The sequence below is a fragment of the Erithacus rubecula genome (genome assembly GCF_903797595.1).
Source record: "Erithacus rubecula genome assembly, chromosome: 3".
In the NCBI taxonomy this organism is placed as follows: domain Eukaryota; kingdom Metazoa; phylum Chordata; class Aves; order Passeriformes; family Muscicapidae; genus Erithacus; species Erithacus rubecula.
Window position 1 is genome coordinate 120,345,831 of NC_136689.1, and position 12,204 is coordinate 120,358,034.

General features: G+C 40.5%; 1 protein-coding gene across 2 annotated transcripts in view; it reads right to left on the minus strand.

Moving 5' to 3' along the window:
- Positions 1 to 210: 210 nt before the first annotated feature.
- ZNF704 (zinc finger protein 704) overlaps positions 211 to 12,204 on the minus strand; it is an 84,252-nt gene continuing 72,258 nt past the window's right edge. Inside the window, exons 7-9 of one of the 2 annotated variants that reach the window (XM_079300065.1) lie at positions 7,841 to 7,945; positions 2,173 to 2,267; positions 211 to 569 (exon numbers count right to left, since the gene is read on the minus strand). In XM_079300065.1, the coding sequence (XP_079156191.1) occupies positions 458 to 569; positions 2,173 to 2,267; positions 7,841 to 7,945 (312 nt within the window). In that variant the 3' untranslated portion in view covers positions 211 to 457. The remainder of the gene's footprint in view (positions 570 to 2,172; positions 2,268 to 7,840; positions 7,946 to 12,204) is intronic. The other variant, XM_079300066.1, reaches the window with a different exon arrangement.

Here is a 12,204-nt window from a genome sequence, read left to right on the forward strand (position 1 = left end):
TCAGGAAAAGAAAAATTGTTCAGTTTAGCAAATACAGATGTTCACAGCAGAAAGACTGAAATGGTTAAAAATGATCCTAGGGAGCAAGCAGCTCACAGAGTTAGCAAAATAATGAACTTTTTCCTTTCTTTTACAGAAGAACACTAATAGCTGCTCTGGTTTCCACACTTACTGAGACAGATTTTGTTGTGTGGTCTTGGTTTTGCTTGCTTTTTTTTTGCTCTATTGCTCCACACAGGTTTTAATTAGTGCTTCTCCTTGGCTACAAGTGCTTCATTTTGAAATACAAAGCTCTTAAAAAACAAAAAAACAAACAAACAAAAAAAAACCACCCCAAAAAACCAAAACCCCCAACACCACATCACTGGAGAGGAAAATGGGAAGAGATACAGTGCTGCAGCAATCTGCTTCTGCTGTTGTCCTCCCCCTCCCCAAATCCTCTGCATAATTTCAATTGTTAGTCGATGAACCTTTGGCAGGCCTTCTTCCACCGGCAGGCAGTGCACCACATATCTCTGTTCTCCATCCCATAGACCTTCCGACACTTTTTCCCCTCCCCTCTAGGCTTCCTGTCAGAGAGAAAGGGAAGCTTGTTAACGAGGTGCTTTAGTAGTTTTGCTTTTCACCCTAATCCAAGACAACAAACTCAATGGAGTGCAGGAGACAGAGAACCCATGGCCTTTCATGGGTTTGGGCTGTTTCCATTCCAGCTGGGAGCTGATGGAGCGACAGACACAAGTATGGCCATGAGTCCATCACTAAGGACCGGGCCTTCTACTCTCCTGGCTTCTGCAGCTTCTGCAGCAGCTGCTGAGCCTGCTCCTCTGCTCCCAGGATCCCAGGAACATACAGCCCTGATTTTAGCCAGCAACTAAACCTGGACTTAGTAAATTATACTTGAGCCACATGAAGTGCCAAGCTGTAATGGGCAGTCATAGCTGTTCCACAATAAAGGTTAGGCATGTCAGGCTAAAGTGCTGCAGAGCTGTGGTAAAAATATTTGGAACAGCTGAGAGCAGCAGACCTTGACCACCAGCAGGCATCACCTATGCCAAAGCAGAGAAAAGCTACCAGGTCCTAACCTTGCTGGTCCTTCCTGTAGTTTGCTCTGAGCTCATTGACTGAAAACAACAAAGTGAGTGGGAAGTTTTAACCCTTGCTCTCACTTGCAGCACATTGTTGTATGTACCTTCTCTGTGGTCCCCAAAGCCAGCAAGGTGGGCAGCACCTGCTTTTAAAGCTTGTCCTGTTTTCCATCTTACAACCACACTCAAAAGATTACAAGTTAATAAAATGATCCAAGTAACTGTTAAAATTATTTTTTAAAAAAATTCAATACACAGCAAGACAGCAAACCTGAGGAGCAATGTTTCACCAAGCAGTCCAGCATTCACTACTGCAGTGCCATCTGTCCTGGCATCTTCAAATAAAGTAACTGTAGCAATGGAACTGTTTAATACCTGTTTTACATGTTGCATGGCACACATGGGATTTCTCTCTTGCATACCTACACATTTTCTGATAAATGAACATTAATTAATGGGCACAATCCATGAATTTGGAAGAACCCAAGTTTGGCTTGCAGTACATGCATTAATCTGAGAGTCAAGTCAATGAAGAAAATTGAAGGCATGAAATCTTCTTTTTGTCTTATTTTAGGGTACAGTCACCTTAGGACTATAAGAAATAAGGAGTTCCTTTACTGGAAGAAATTTAGTATTACAGTCAATATTTTTACCTTTTCGAACAGTTTAAAAGTAGATTCTGGTCAAATATCAGTTAGATTTAAGGGCAATGAATGCAGCTTATGTCTAGGAAGACAAGACATAAAGAGCTTTGCCTTGATCTAATTTACTGTAAGACATGGATTCTTATAGTTCAGTCGAAGCCAAATACTGTTCTGACTGAATGGAGATAAATACCTAAGGACAGTCCAGCCTTTCAGGGAAAAGTGCAAAGTCAGACACTACAGCTGAACTTTACCTTTGATTTTAGTGAAAAGAAAAAACAGGTTCTGAATGCTTACTTTGAAGAGCTCTAGCAAGAACCTGCCTGACAAGTGCAATCAGGGTTGGCAGTGGGCTTTTTTGTTTCTCTGGCCACTTCAACTTTTTTACTGAATGCCCTTCAGGTTGTGAGCTGTAGTGTCAGCAGGAGCTAGTGGTCCCATACCTCAAGCCAAATGCTACTCTAGGCGGTGATGAAAGAACTGTGTGGGACTGTTTCTGCTCTCCACTCCCTGCAGGACGATTATGGGTTGGTGAGACCTGTCAATACAGACAAAAAAGCTGCTTACAAAGAACATACACATATGAATACAGTATAAATACTTTTTCCCAGAAAACACGAATTATGCTGCGTGGTGGCAAGGATACCCAGGAAAGATGACTATATAACATACAAACGTAATTAAGCTATAAGTTTATTTAGCATTAGCTCCTCTTTGTCTCCCTGTATTTCCAGACTTCTCCTAGAACAATCCAAAAGACAGAACAGCATCACTGCACATTATGAAAAAGACAAGAAACACACTCATTCTTATTGAAAAACTCTGAATATCTCTTAGGAAAACCTTCTCCAATTTAAGCAAAGAATGTAACTGGAAAAATAAACCCTGTCCTGTGCTTAGATGACAGCAGTAATCTCCTAGGAAATTAAGGGATTTCACCTGCTGCTCCTGTCTGTCATTTGGCACTCTGTGGAGAGACACCCTTGGAGAAGGATTGTTGAAGAGCAGTTACAGTGGGGCCCCTCAAGGTGTAACAGGCACGGAGCGCAGTGCAGCCCTTCTGATCAAAGCTACTAACAAGATGTATCTCCTTACTCTGCAGAGTAAACCCTCTCAGCAAGTGACCTCTTTGTGAATGTTTCCAAGGGAAGGGTGTAGTTTGGTCTTCTGAGACTTTCAAACAAGTCTCCAACATGAGCGTGGGACTGGGGCAACATCATGCAAGCAATCACACGGCATAAAGTTTGGCCTTAAATAATACCTAAACCATTTTACTATGGCTTTATTTTGCCCCTGTGTGAAGGCCACAACCACTTTACATCTGAAATACCAGAAAAAATTCTGAACATTAATTTTCTTGTTGTATACTGAGTGTAGCAAGCTTCACTTGGGCATGTAGTGCACAGTCAGGCTCCTGCTGCCAGGAACTGCAGACATGGTTAAAGCTCTCTGCACTGCTCTGACTTTTCCCTCCTGCCCTTTTGAAGTTTTACAATATCTGGAAGAGAGGGAACTGACTGACCTCACTTGAAGAGAATTACTGTATGTGTTTTGATTTTTGATAAAGTCTATTTTAAAGGTACTCCACAGTAGCAAAAAACTAATGCTTACAATTGAGTGCAAAGACTTTCAACTTTTACTCCTGGCTAGTAGCAAGAGAAATTTTTGATTTAACTGTGCATGTGGCTCACAATGTGAACAAACCTAGACCATTACTGATATACAAAATATATCTGCAAAACCTGGAAGAAATTTCTTCTGTCTCTGCCAGCTTATGTTTTGGACATCCAAAGACCATGCTAGCTGCTGTTGTTCTATCCCTCCAGAATACTGAGGGCAGCTTGTTCTCTGCTACTTTTTTCTAAATTTTTATCAACTACTTTCCTTGTTTTACCTAAGAATGACTGAAACACTGAAGATAAAATGCAAAGCAATAGCACTTCTGTAGTATTTGGCGTTCACCAGACACTATACTGTTTTCCAGTCATTACCTAAGATCTCCAGTCATTGTGCTAGGGTTCAGAAAAATTTTGAAGAACAGAAGTTACTATGTCTATCACTAGTGACTGACACTCAATGTATTAGCTGCTTGTCATTGAACAGAAGAGTACTTGGATGGCCTCCTATATAAGCAATTATCTTGCTTACTTCAAAAGAGAGATCAGGCTGGAGCAGTAATTGCAGCATGTGGACTCCTCCCTCACATTCTCCTGAGAGGGTCTCACAGACTGGCACACCAAGGCAGCTACACAGCACTGAAGCTGAGCTTTAGTGTATTTTGACAGGCTTTGCAGCAGGTCTAAACAACACCAGTCAGCTGCTCTCTGTAGGGAACACTAAGAGCAGATTGAGAGCAAGCCCTGAGAAGGCAATCCCTGCCCTTGGAGGCTTTTCATGTCTGAAGCTCTGTCTGACACAGAATAAAATAACACTGTTTGTTTGAAGCAAGGACCTGGAGTTTCCAGTTACAACTCCTGGGTGGGAAACTGTGGTTACGGAGAAGATTTGTGATCTGTGAATATCAGATTATCAAAGATCTTTGCCTGTTCAACCTTTTTGGGTCTTATGAGCAAGCAGATATGAGATGGCAGAGACCATACTGACATTCAGGAAGACTTTTACCCTACATTACATAAAAGTGGAAGTACATCTTAAGTCCTCCAGTAGCAAGACATATGGACTTCACTATGGCTCATCCCATTTGCATCATTAAATTCACTCTCCTCATGCATCCCTAGGGTGTGGCTGATTTATTCTCCTAATTCAGCCTCAACTGGTAGAACAATCAGTCTGTCCTTTCTGCTTCATGTAGAGAACACCACCTTGCAATGGCTTAAACTGTTCCAACGTTCAACCTTTCATCTGCAAAGTTACCTTAGAAAAATGGTATCAATAAATCTATTCCCCATCTGCCTTGGAATCAAACCTATGCATGATTCAGAGCACTAAGGGGTTTGGAGGCTCCCCTAATTCCAGAATAACTGAGTTGGAAGGGACGCATAAGGATCATTGAGTCCAACTCTCAGCCCTGCACAGAACATCCCCAAGAGTCACACCATGTGCCTGACAGCATTGTCCAAACACTTCTTGAACTCTGCCAGGCTGGTGCTGGGACCACTTCCCTGGGGAGCCTGTTCCAGTGCCCAAACACAATCTGAGGGAAGAACCTTTTTCTAATATCTGTATTGATCCTCCTCTGACACAGCTTCAGGCTACTCCCTTGGGTCCTGTCTCTGGTCACCACAGAGCATAGATCAGTACCTGCCCCTTCACTTCCCCTCAGGAGAAAGCTGCAGATTGCAACGAGGTCTCCCCTCAGTCTCCTCCAGGATGAACAGACCAAGTGACTGTGGCCACTTCTCCTCCCTTATGGCTACAAGAAGTCTAAATAAATACCTGTGTTCAGATGTTGAGACTACTCTTGAGCCTGGAGCAGCCACATACTGAGCCCAACTGACTCAGCAGCACATATGGGTTGTTTTGAGGTGCTCAGCTACTTGCTGATAACAACATCCATATTCACAAAGGCCATTCAGTGCTGCTCTGCTAAAGACTTTCTGAAAACAAGGACTTAAAGCAACTGAAGATCCCAGTACTCAGGACAGAAAGCAAGAAGTGTTCAATGTAATTGAAATTCAGTGTCCACAGGAATAAAGGGGGGAAACACTACAATATGTGTCAAAAAATAAGTGTGAAAGGAGACTATATAAAATATGTGTAGACCTATGCACTTTTTAAAATCTGTACCTAATCTTTTCCTGCTCAGTGGTTTGCCCAGGCCAGAAAAGTATTCCAAAGCCATTTTACAAAACTGCTTGCCTAAATATTAAGGGTGAAGCAAAAAGTAATGGTGTGGACTTATTCTCTGAGTTCCCTTGGGTGCTACAGATTTGTGTCTCATCTCAGGGACCACATATGTCACAATTGTGGGAGTTTGTTATGCTGGCTGTGTCACATAGTTTGGCCTTAAATAAACCCAACCAGAGAAGGAAAAAGTCTAAAATGTAGGAGAAGTACCTACACTCAGTGTAAGGGTGGGAATTGCCAGACCCCTGATTTTGTAAAGCAATATCTAATTTACTTTGAAACAGAAATAACTTTAATTTAATATAAAGATATTTAACATGAATTTGTATTTGCACCCTCACTTACTGCACATAATTTTTCACTGCAGGTGAGCTTTTGTAAATCATAAATGATCACACTAATGACAAAATAGTCAAATGTGTGCAAACTTGGAAGATTTTTTTTCTTATTACTATTTTTTGCTTTGTTAAACAGCCTTATAAATGCTGTTAGAACTATAATGGCAGTTCACACAGTTCCCTGAGCAGTTTATAATTCTGCATCACTGCTTCCCCAGGTTTTGTATTGGGATTACTTTCAAATAGTACTTAAATCATTTCCATCTCCATTGAATTCTCAGAAAGTGATTTAGCATTTCTTAAATTCTATTGAGAACTCTCCACTCTACAGCCACAGAACAGCGTTGTTGCCTGAACAAGCAAACTCGACACATACGTGTCTAATCCTGTCCTCTTAAGTGTCTGATTTACAATGTGACTAATTGCATTTTTAGATTCCCAACACTCCTGGCACCAGTTTCTGCTACTCCACAAAAGGACCCAGTTTCATAATTACTCTGTATCAACCCCATTGTTGGGAAATCAAATTCTCAGGGAACTCTTCGGATAGCACACTCTGTCAAGACACTCTTGTTGAAATTGCTGCCAGCATGATGTCTTTCACTGTTAGTTGTTCCTTGATGGAATTTAATAAATATTCATTGGCAGAGTGCAGTGTAATTGATTCAGTCACTTTCATTTTTATCAGCTCTGCAGGATGCCACAGCCTCTGCAGAAAATCTCCAAGATTTGCTAAAGGTTGACAGTAAGAAGCTTTCGAGGTTCACTTGGAGAAGGGAGGGAAATAGTATTTCTTATCACCTTGTCTAATATTCACTGTCAGGAGAAAAAAAGCTATATGGTTCTTTGGATGAGCAATGTGCCTTATATAACACACTTCAAAAATTCATAAATTCATAAAGTGTAATATAAAATGAGATGGTATGATATAAAAAAGGTTTATGATTAGAGAATATCAATTTATCGTGAAAACAGTGCTTTCCAATAAAATGAGGATACTTTACATTAATATTTATTTATATTCATCATAGAGAAAATTTCCCATTACTCATAAACAGTGATTTGCATTTACTTTCAGCAGTCCCCACACCAGACACTACAAGCTGAATCCCTTGCAACTTCTCCATAAAGATTTTTCACTCCCCCCACAGTACCACACCTACACCGTGGTACGTTGAGAATCACTGCAATTCTGTGTTGAAGCAAATATCACATTTCTGCAGTCCTGTTGATGCCTTAGGATTTTAGCATCACTGTTCTTAGAATTAGGCCTTGTGCACCAGCTTTTTTGAGGAAAGGGTCAGTGTTGAATTTTCATCGAACACATCCTCATTAAAAAGCTGTCAAACTGCAATATGTATTAATAAAAAAATGAAATAGATACTGAACATATTTCCAGTATAAAACAACATTTTCCTGCTATCAGTGGGGACTACATACTTGTAGTCTCCTAAAATGAGACTTTGCATTTAATTTTGCTGTTTCTTTCAGTTGCCTTTCAAAAATGCTTTATCTTCAGAGTATATTTGCTAACAGCCCCGCTGCCTGAATCCAAATAGCCTGTTAGCCTATCACCTGCTTCATTTTCCATCTAGTTTTTAAAGAAATCTCTTAGTGGCACAAAAAAGAAGCACATAGTGCCAGGCTCTGCAACAACCAGAATGTTCTTTCATAAGTATATAGTTTAAAAATATATATTCTATAGATACTATAGATTCAATTGTCTGTTTGTAGACACTGATGCAAAAATAACCTAACTGCACTAATAAAGAGAGTTACAAAGGTGTTAAAAACATTCATGCTGGCAAACACAGGCACGTTTGTTTCTTTTTGGTATCTGTTATGTTGTTTACATTTACTTTATATTTACTTCCATAATTACACACTGAAAAGGAAGCAAAAAGATCTAAAACCCCTTTTTTTTCCTTTTTTTCTTCCCTTCTTTCCTTTTTTGATGTACACTTACTGGAATGCCGGTGAAGGTAACAGGAGGTGACTGCCAAGAGATGCTAAAGCTACTGCCATTGGGAGTGAATTTTGCTGACCCTGGAATGTTCACCGGAGGAGTGGCCTGTGTGAAAAGAAAGTGTTATTCCAGCAAGAAGAACCATTCCTCTTCCGAAGCATTTCAAAGGATCTTTCATTCCTTGAACTGGTAAATCTGTGAGAGATTTTCCAAGGTATAAAAAAACTCCATGGTGACAAGCATTTTACCCTTGTGACAGGGATAATCATGGATAAGCTAGTAAGGAAGGGAAAGAGTTATATATATACCACTGTTCCTAGACCTTGTTTAGAGAAAGATGACTGCTCTCAGAAGAATCCATAAAAAACCTTTAAGAGCTAGATCTGTTAAAAAAAACAGACAAAATCAAATGTCTCATACAAGTAACTTTTCAAATAATGCCAGCAAGAAGCACAAACTGCTTCACAAATGATCACCTGTTCCACAATGATAAACAAGGCCATACTTAAACTCATGGCAGTTATTTGCACAACTTTAGTGTGGACAGCAAGGCTTCTTGGATGGCAGTGATTAACAGTAAGTGTTGCCCATTTCTCATTTATCAGACAAATGTTAAGAGTCGTCCCAATTAAAACATTTTTTTCTATTAAAAACAAGGAGCAAGGAGCTGTAAATCATCCTTTGGATTCAAAAAACAGCTCTTGAAATAAACTAAATCAAGTATTTGAAGGACTCCTGGGGTCCTTGAACTCCTATGTTCTTCCGACCCAGGCTGTAATACCCAGTGCTGCCCTGGCATGCAAGTGCAATAACCTGAGCATAGACGGCTGGGCATTTTTCTCCTTGTGCCTTTCCTTTGGTTTCCTCACTGGGTTATGAGTTGCCATGTATTCTTCCCTGCCTCTTTTTTAATCCCATTTAATTTTTAGAATAATGAAATTCACAGTTCTGTATCTACCCTGCCTAGCAGGAGCATGAGCAGCCAGCATGAACAAGGCTCACTTTGATCCTTGAATTTCAAGTTGTTACCACAAAAAAAAAAAAAAAACAACAAAACACAAACCCCTCCTTGGGTTAAACTTACAAAGAATTTGCTAAAATGAGTTTTCACTTCTGCCTATGACAATAACACAATACACTCATTTAAGCATTGTTTGTGTTTGGGGCTGCTGAAATTGTGGCACTGCTTCAGGAAGAGAGTGCTTGCTTCCTTGAGCCACCAGGCAGAGAGGACTGATGATGACAAACTTCAGCCTGATGAAATTAAAGATAAATCTTTTAAGTAAACAAGGGCTGAAGCAATCCCCTAGAGCCTTTCCAGGAATAGGAAGGTGAGACCACCAGATGCCTCTGTGTATGGCAGCAATGCTCTGTAAGTTGCCAAGCTGCTGACAGCTCCAAGAGAATCCACACAGACATATAGAACAAACATCCACTGAGCTCCAGAAAATATAAAAACCTCTCTGAAAGGCATCAAGAACAATTTGGCAACTTCAGATGGTACCAGTAGTTCTTCATCACAAGATGAAATGTTCAAACGGGAAGGAGTGGATGACCACAGAGCTCCAGACAGAAAGAACTGGAGAGAGGTGGATGAGCAGTGAGGCAGCACTGCCTCTGCTCAGCATCCCACAAGGATGGCAGCTCAAACCCAGGGTCAGCACAGCAACTTCCTCAGGTATTTGAATAAGACCTGGAAGGGAAATTCCAGGTGCTGAAACAGTACAGCTGAAACAGCTGCCTGTAGTTCCTCTGTAGTTAAATTTAACAGGTACAGGCAATAGTTTTGTAAAGAAACATGAAGTTTAAAACTATGCCATTTGCAGTTGCTTAAAAAACCAGTGCTCAATTCCTTTTGCTCACTGCCTAAATATCTACCTTAGACATGATCAGACTTAGATAGTCAATTATGTTGTTCACTTGTTTCCCAGATGTGCATCTTTGCTCAACAAGCAGAGTCAGCTTTGTCAGGCTAACATTTTAGCCAATCTCTTCCATAAGGTAAGAACTATAACATTACAACCGACTGAAGAATTTCTATACCCCAATCTCAATTTGCTTAGAGACTTTCATCTAATTGCCAGTCAAAATATATTAATAAATAATCTGTATTTATTTACCCTGATATCTAAAACAGCCTGTGTGTTCATCCTCTTCCCCTCTCATGCTTGTCCTTTCACTTTCTTCCCAGGCAGTAATTCCATCTTCTTCTTGTCCCTTGCTTTGCCTGAGGTATCAGTCCCAGGGCTGGAGAGGCCACCCATGTCCTCTCTGCCCTCTTTCTACTTCTTTTGCTTGGAACCCACCCATCACAGAACTGTGATGACCAGAACTCTAACTAAGGATTTCAGCTGAAGTTATATGGGGTATAATGACATTAAAAACCCCTCTCTCTCCTAGATATTTCTTATCCAAGAGAGCTGACAACTGTTTTTTTCCCCTTCACAGCTCTGTTGTTGTTAGTTCACAGTCATACTGTGCTTGATTAATGAACATAGGTTTCCTTCTTACATAATTTTCTAACTATCCTAGTTTATAGCAGGAAAATCTCATTAGTTCCTTAGATGCAGGACTTTGCATGTTCTGACAATAAATTGCATCCCAAACCTATTATTCTTAAGATCACCCAGTCATGTAAGCCAGATCTATAACTCTCTTACTGCTGATGTCTCCCAAGTTTGTTATCAGTGAAGTTTATTATAGGATTTGTGTATTACCAAGATGATTTAATGAAAGTGAGATCAGGGCCAAGAACAGCTTTTCATTTAACTCCACTAATGACATTCAAAGGTCCTTTCAAAATAACTCTCTGCTGTTCTCTGTGACTTTCCATCTCCTTCCCCTACACTAAATTTAATGTCTTGCTTAACAAATACTGCCTGTATGTTTGAAGATCAAATACTCTCCTTGAATCCAGAGGGATTTGTTCTTTTGCTTCCTCTATTGTTCTAGCATTATCCCCCAATACAGTCTGCCTGGTATACTTCCATGAATTTCTTCAATTATTCTTCTAAAACATTCCCCGCCGATAGGACTGAGTCAGGGAAGAGCATCAAGACTTTTCTCCTATCTTTTTCACTACAAGTAGTCTATTTGATGTTTTCCAGTCATAAAGGAAATGACAACTAACAGATCTCTTTAGGATTCTTGCAACTGAGCTTTGGGTTCTGTACTTTTCCCCCGTTTTTAACAGGAATCCTGTGATGAACAATATTCAGCCTCCCTCACCCAAGTTCCTTGAGCTGTTCCCAATGAAGTAATCTCCCCTCTCTCCTCTGCTTGGTGAGATCTGGCTCCATGCTGCCTCCTGGCCTTTATTTCAGGGCTGAAGGGATCTTGGCAGAGGATGCCACTGACCTTCTCTACAGAAGCTGCTTCCTTTGCCAGGACAGCCTGAATGCCTGAGCAGGGACCCTGCTTCCTGCTTCCAGCCAGCAAGCTGTGAAATTAAGCACTGAAACCAGAGCAACCTGAAAAGCCCATGGGGCTCAGGCACTTGCAGTCTTGTGTCATGGAATACTTCAAATCCAACTCAAAGACTTTAAACACTTGAATAAGGCAAGTGCTTTTGCTCAGAGGCTGCTTATAAAGAAAGGGTTGAGTGGGTCTCCAAACAGCAGGGCAGACTGTCATGACTGCAAATCCCAAATAAACCAAAACTTGTCATCAGCCTCGACTTGTTGCCTCACTCTCTGAGGCAGGGCTTAAGCTACACTGAGAAGACAATCTTTCTCCTAGCTGGTTTCATCAGCCCCCAAGTTGGCATGCTACCTAATGCAGCTTCCACCTGTGTTACCAAGTTTCCACCCATGCTTCTCAACTTCTCAACATGCACAGAAGTCTAAAATAAGTCTGTGGATTTTCTATAGCTCCCTCTGACCTTTTAGTAGGTGTGCTTCAAACACACTACAAAAGTTTTATCTGCACAATGCTATATATGATAGTTATTGCATCTGATAAATTTAACAGAGCTCCAGTGCATACACAGGTCACAGACCACACTACTTCAAAGTCTCTATTCCTCTTTTATCTTACAGTATCCAGACCAAAACATGTCAAGTTTTAGTGCAGTTTTATAATTAATGATTTCTGTTGAAACACAGCTGGAATATTTTAGGACAGCAGTTTTTGCCATTTGAAAAGCATCACCTTTGAAAATAGGAAGATACCATTATTTGCTTTTTCATTCTTTCAGAACTGCAAACTGACATTTCACACTGTACAAAAAGAGGAGATTAATTGTTCCTGGCATCCTTTGGGTACTTGTTGACACTTCAAGCAGAGCTTGTACTTGTTCAATAAAAACAGAGCTGAAATGAAGACTCTGGGAGAGATTCACTCGGCTGACTGGATGGGAATTTTTA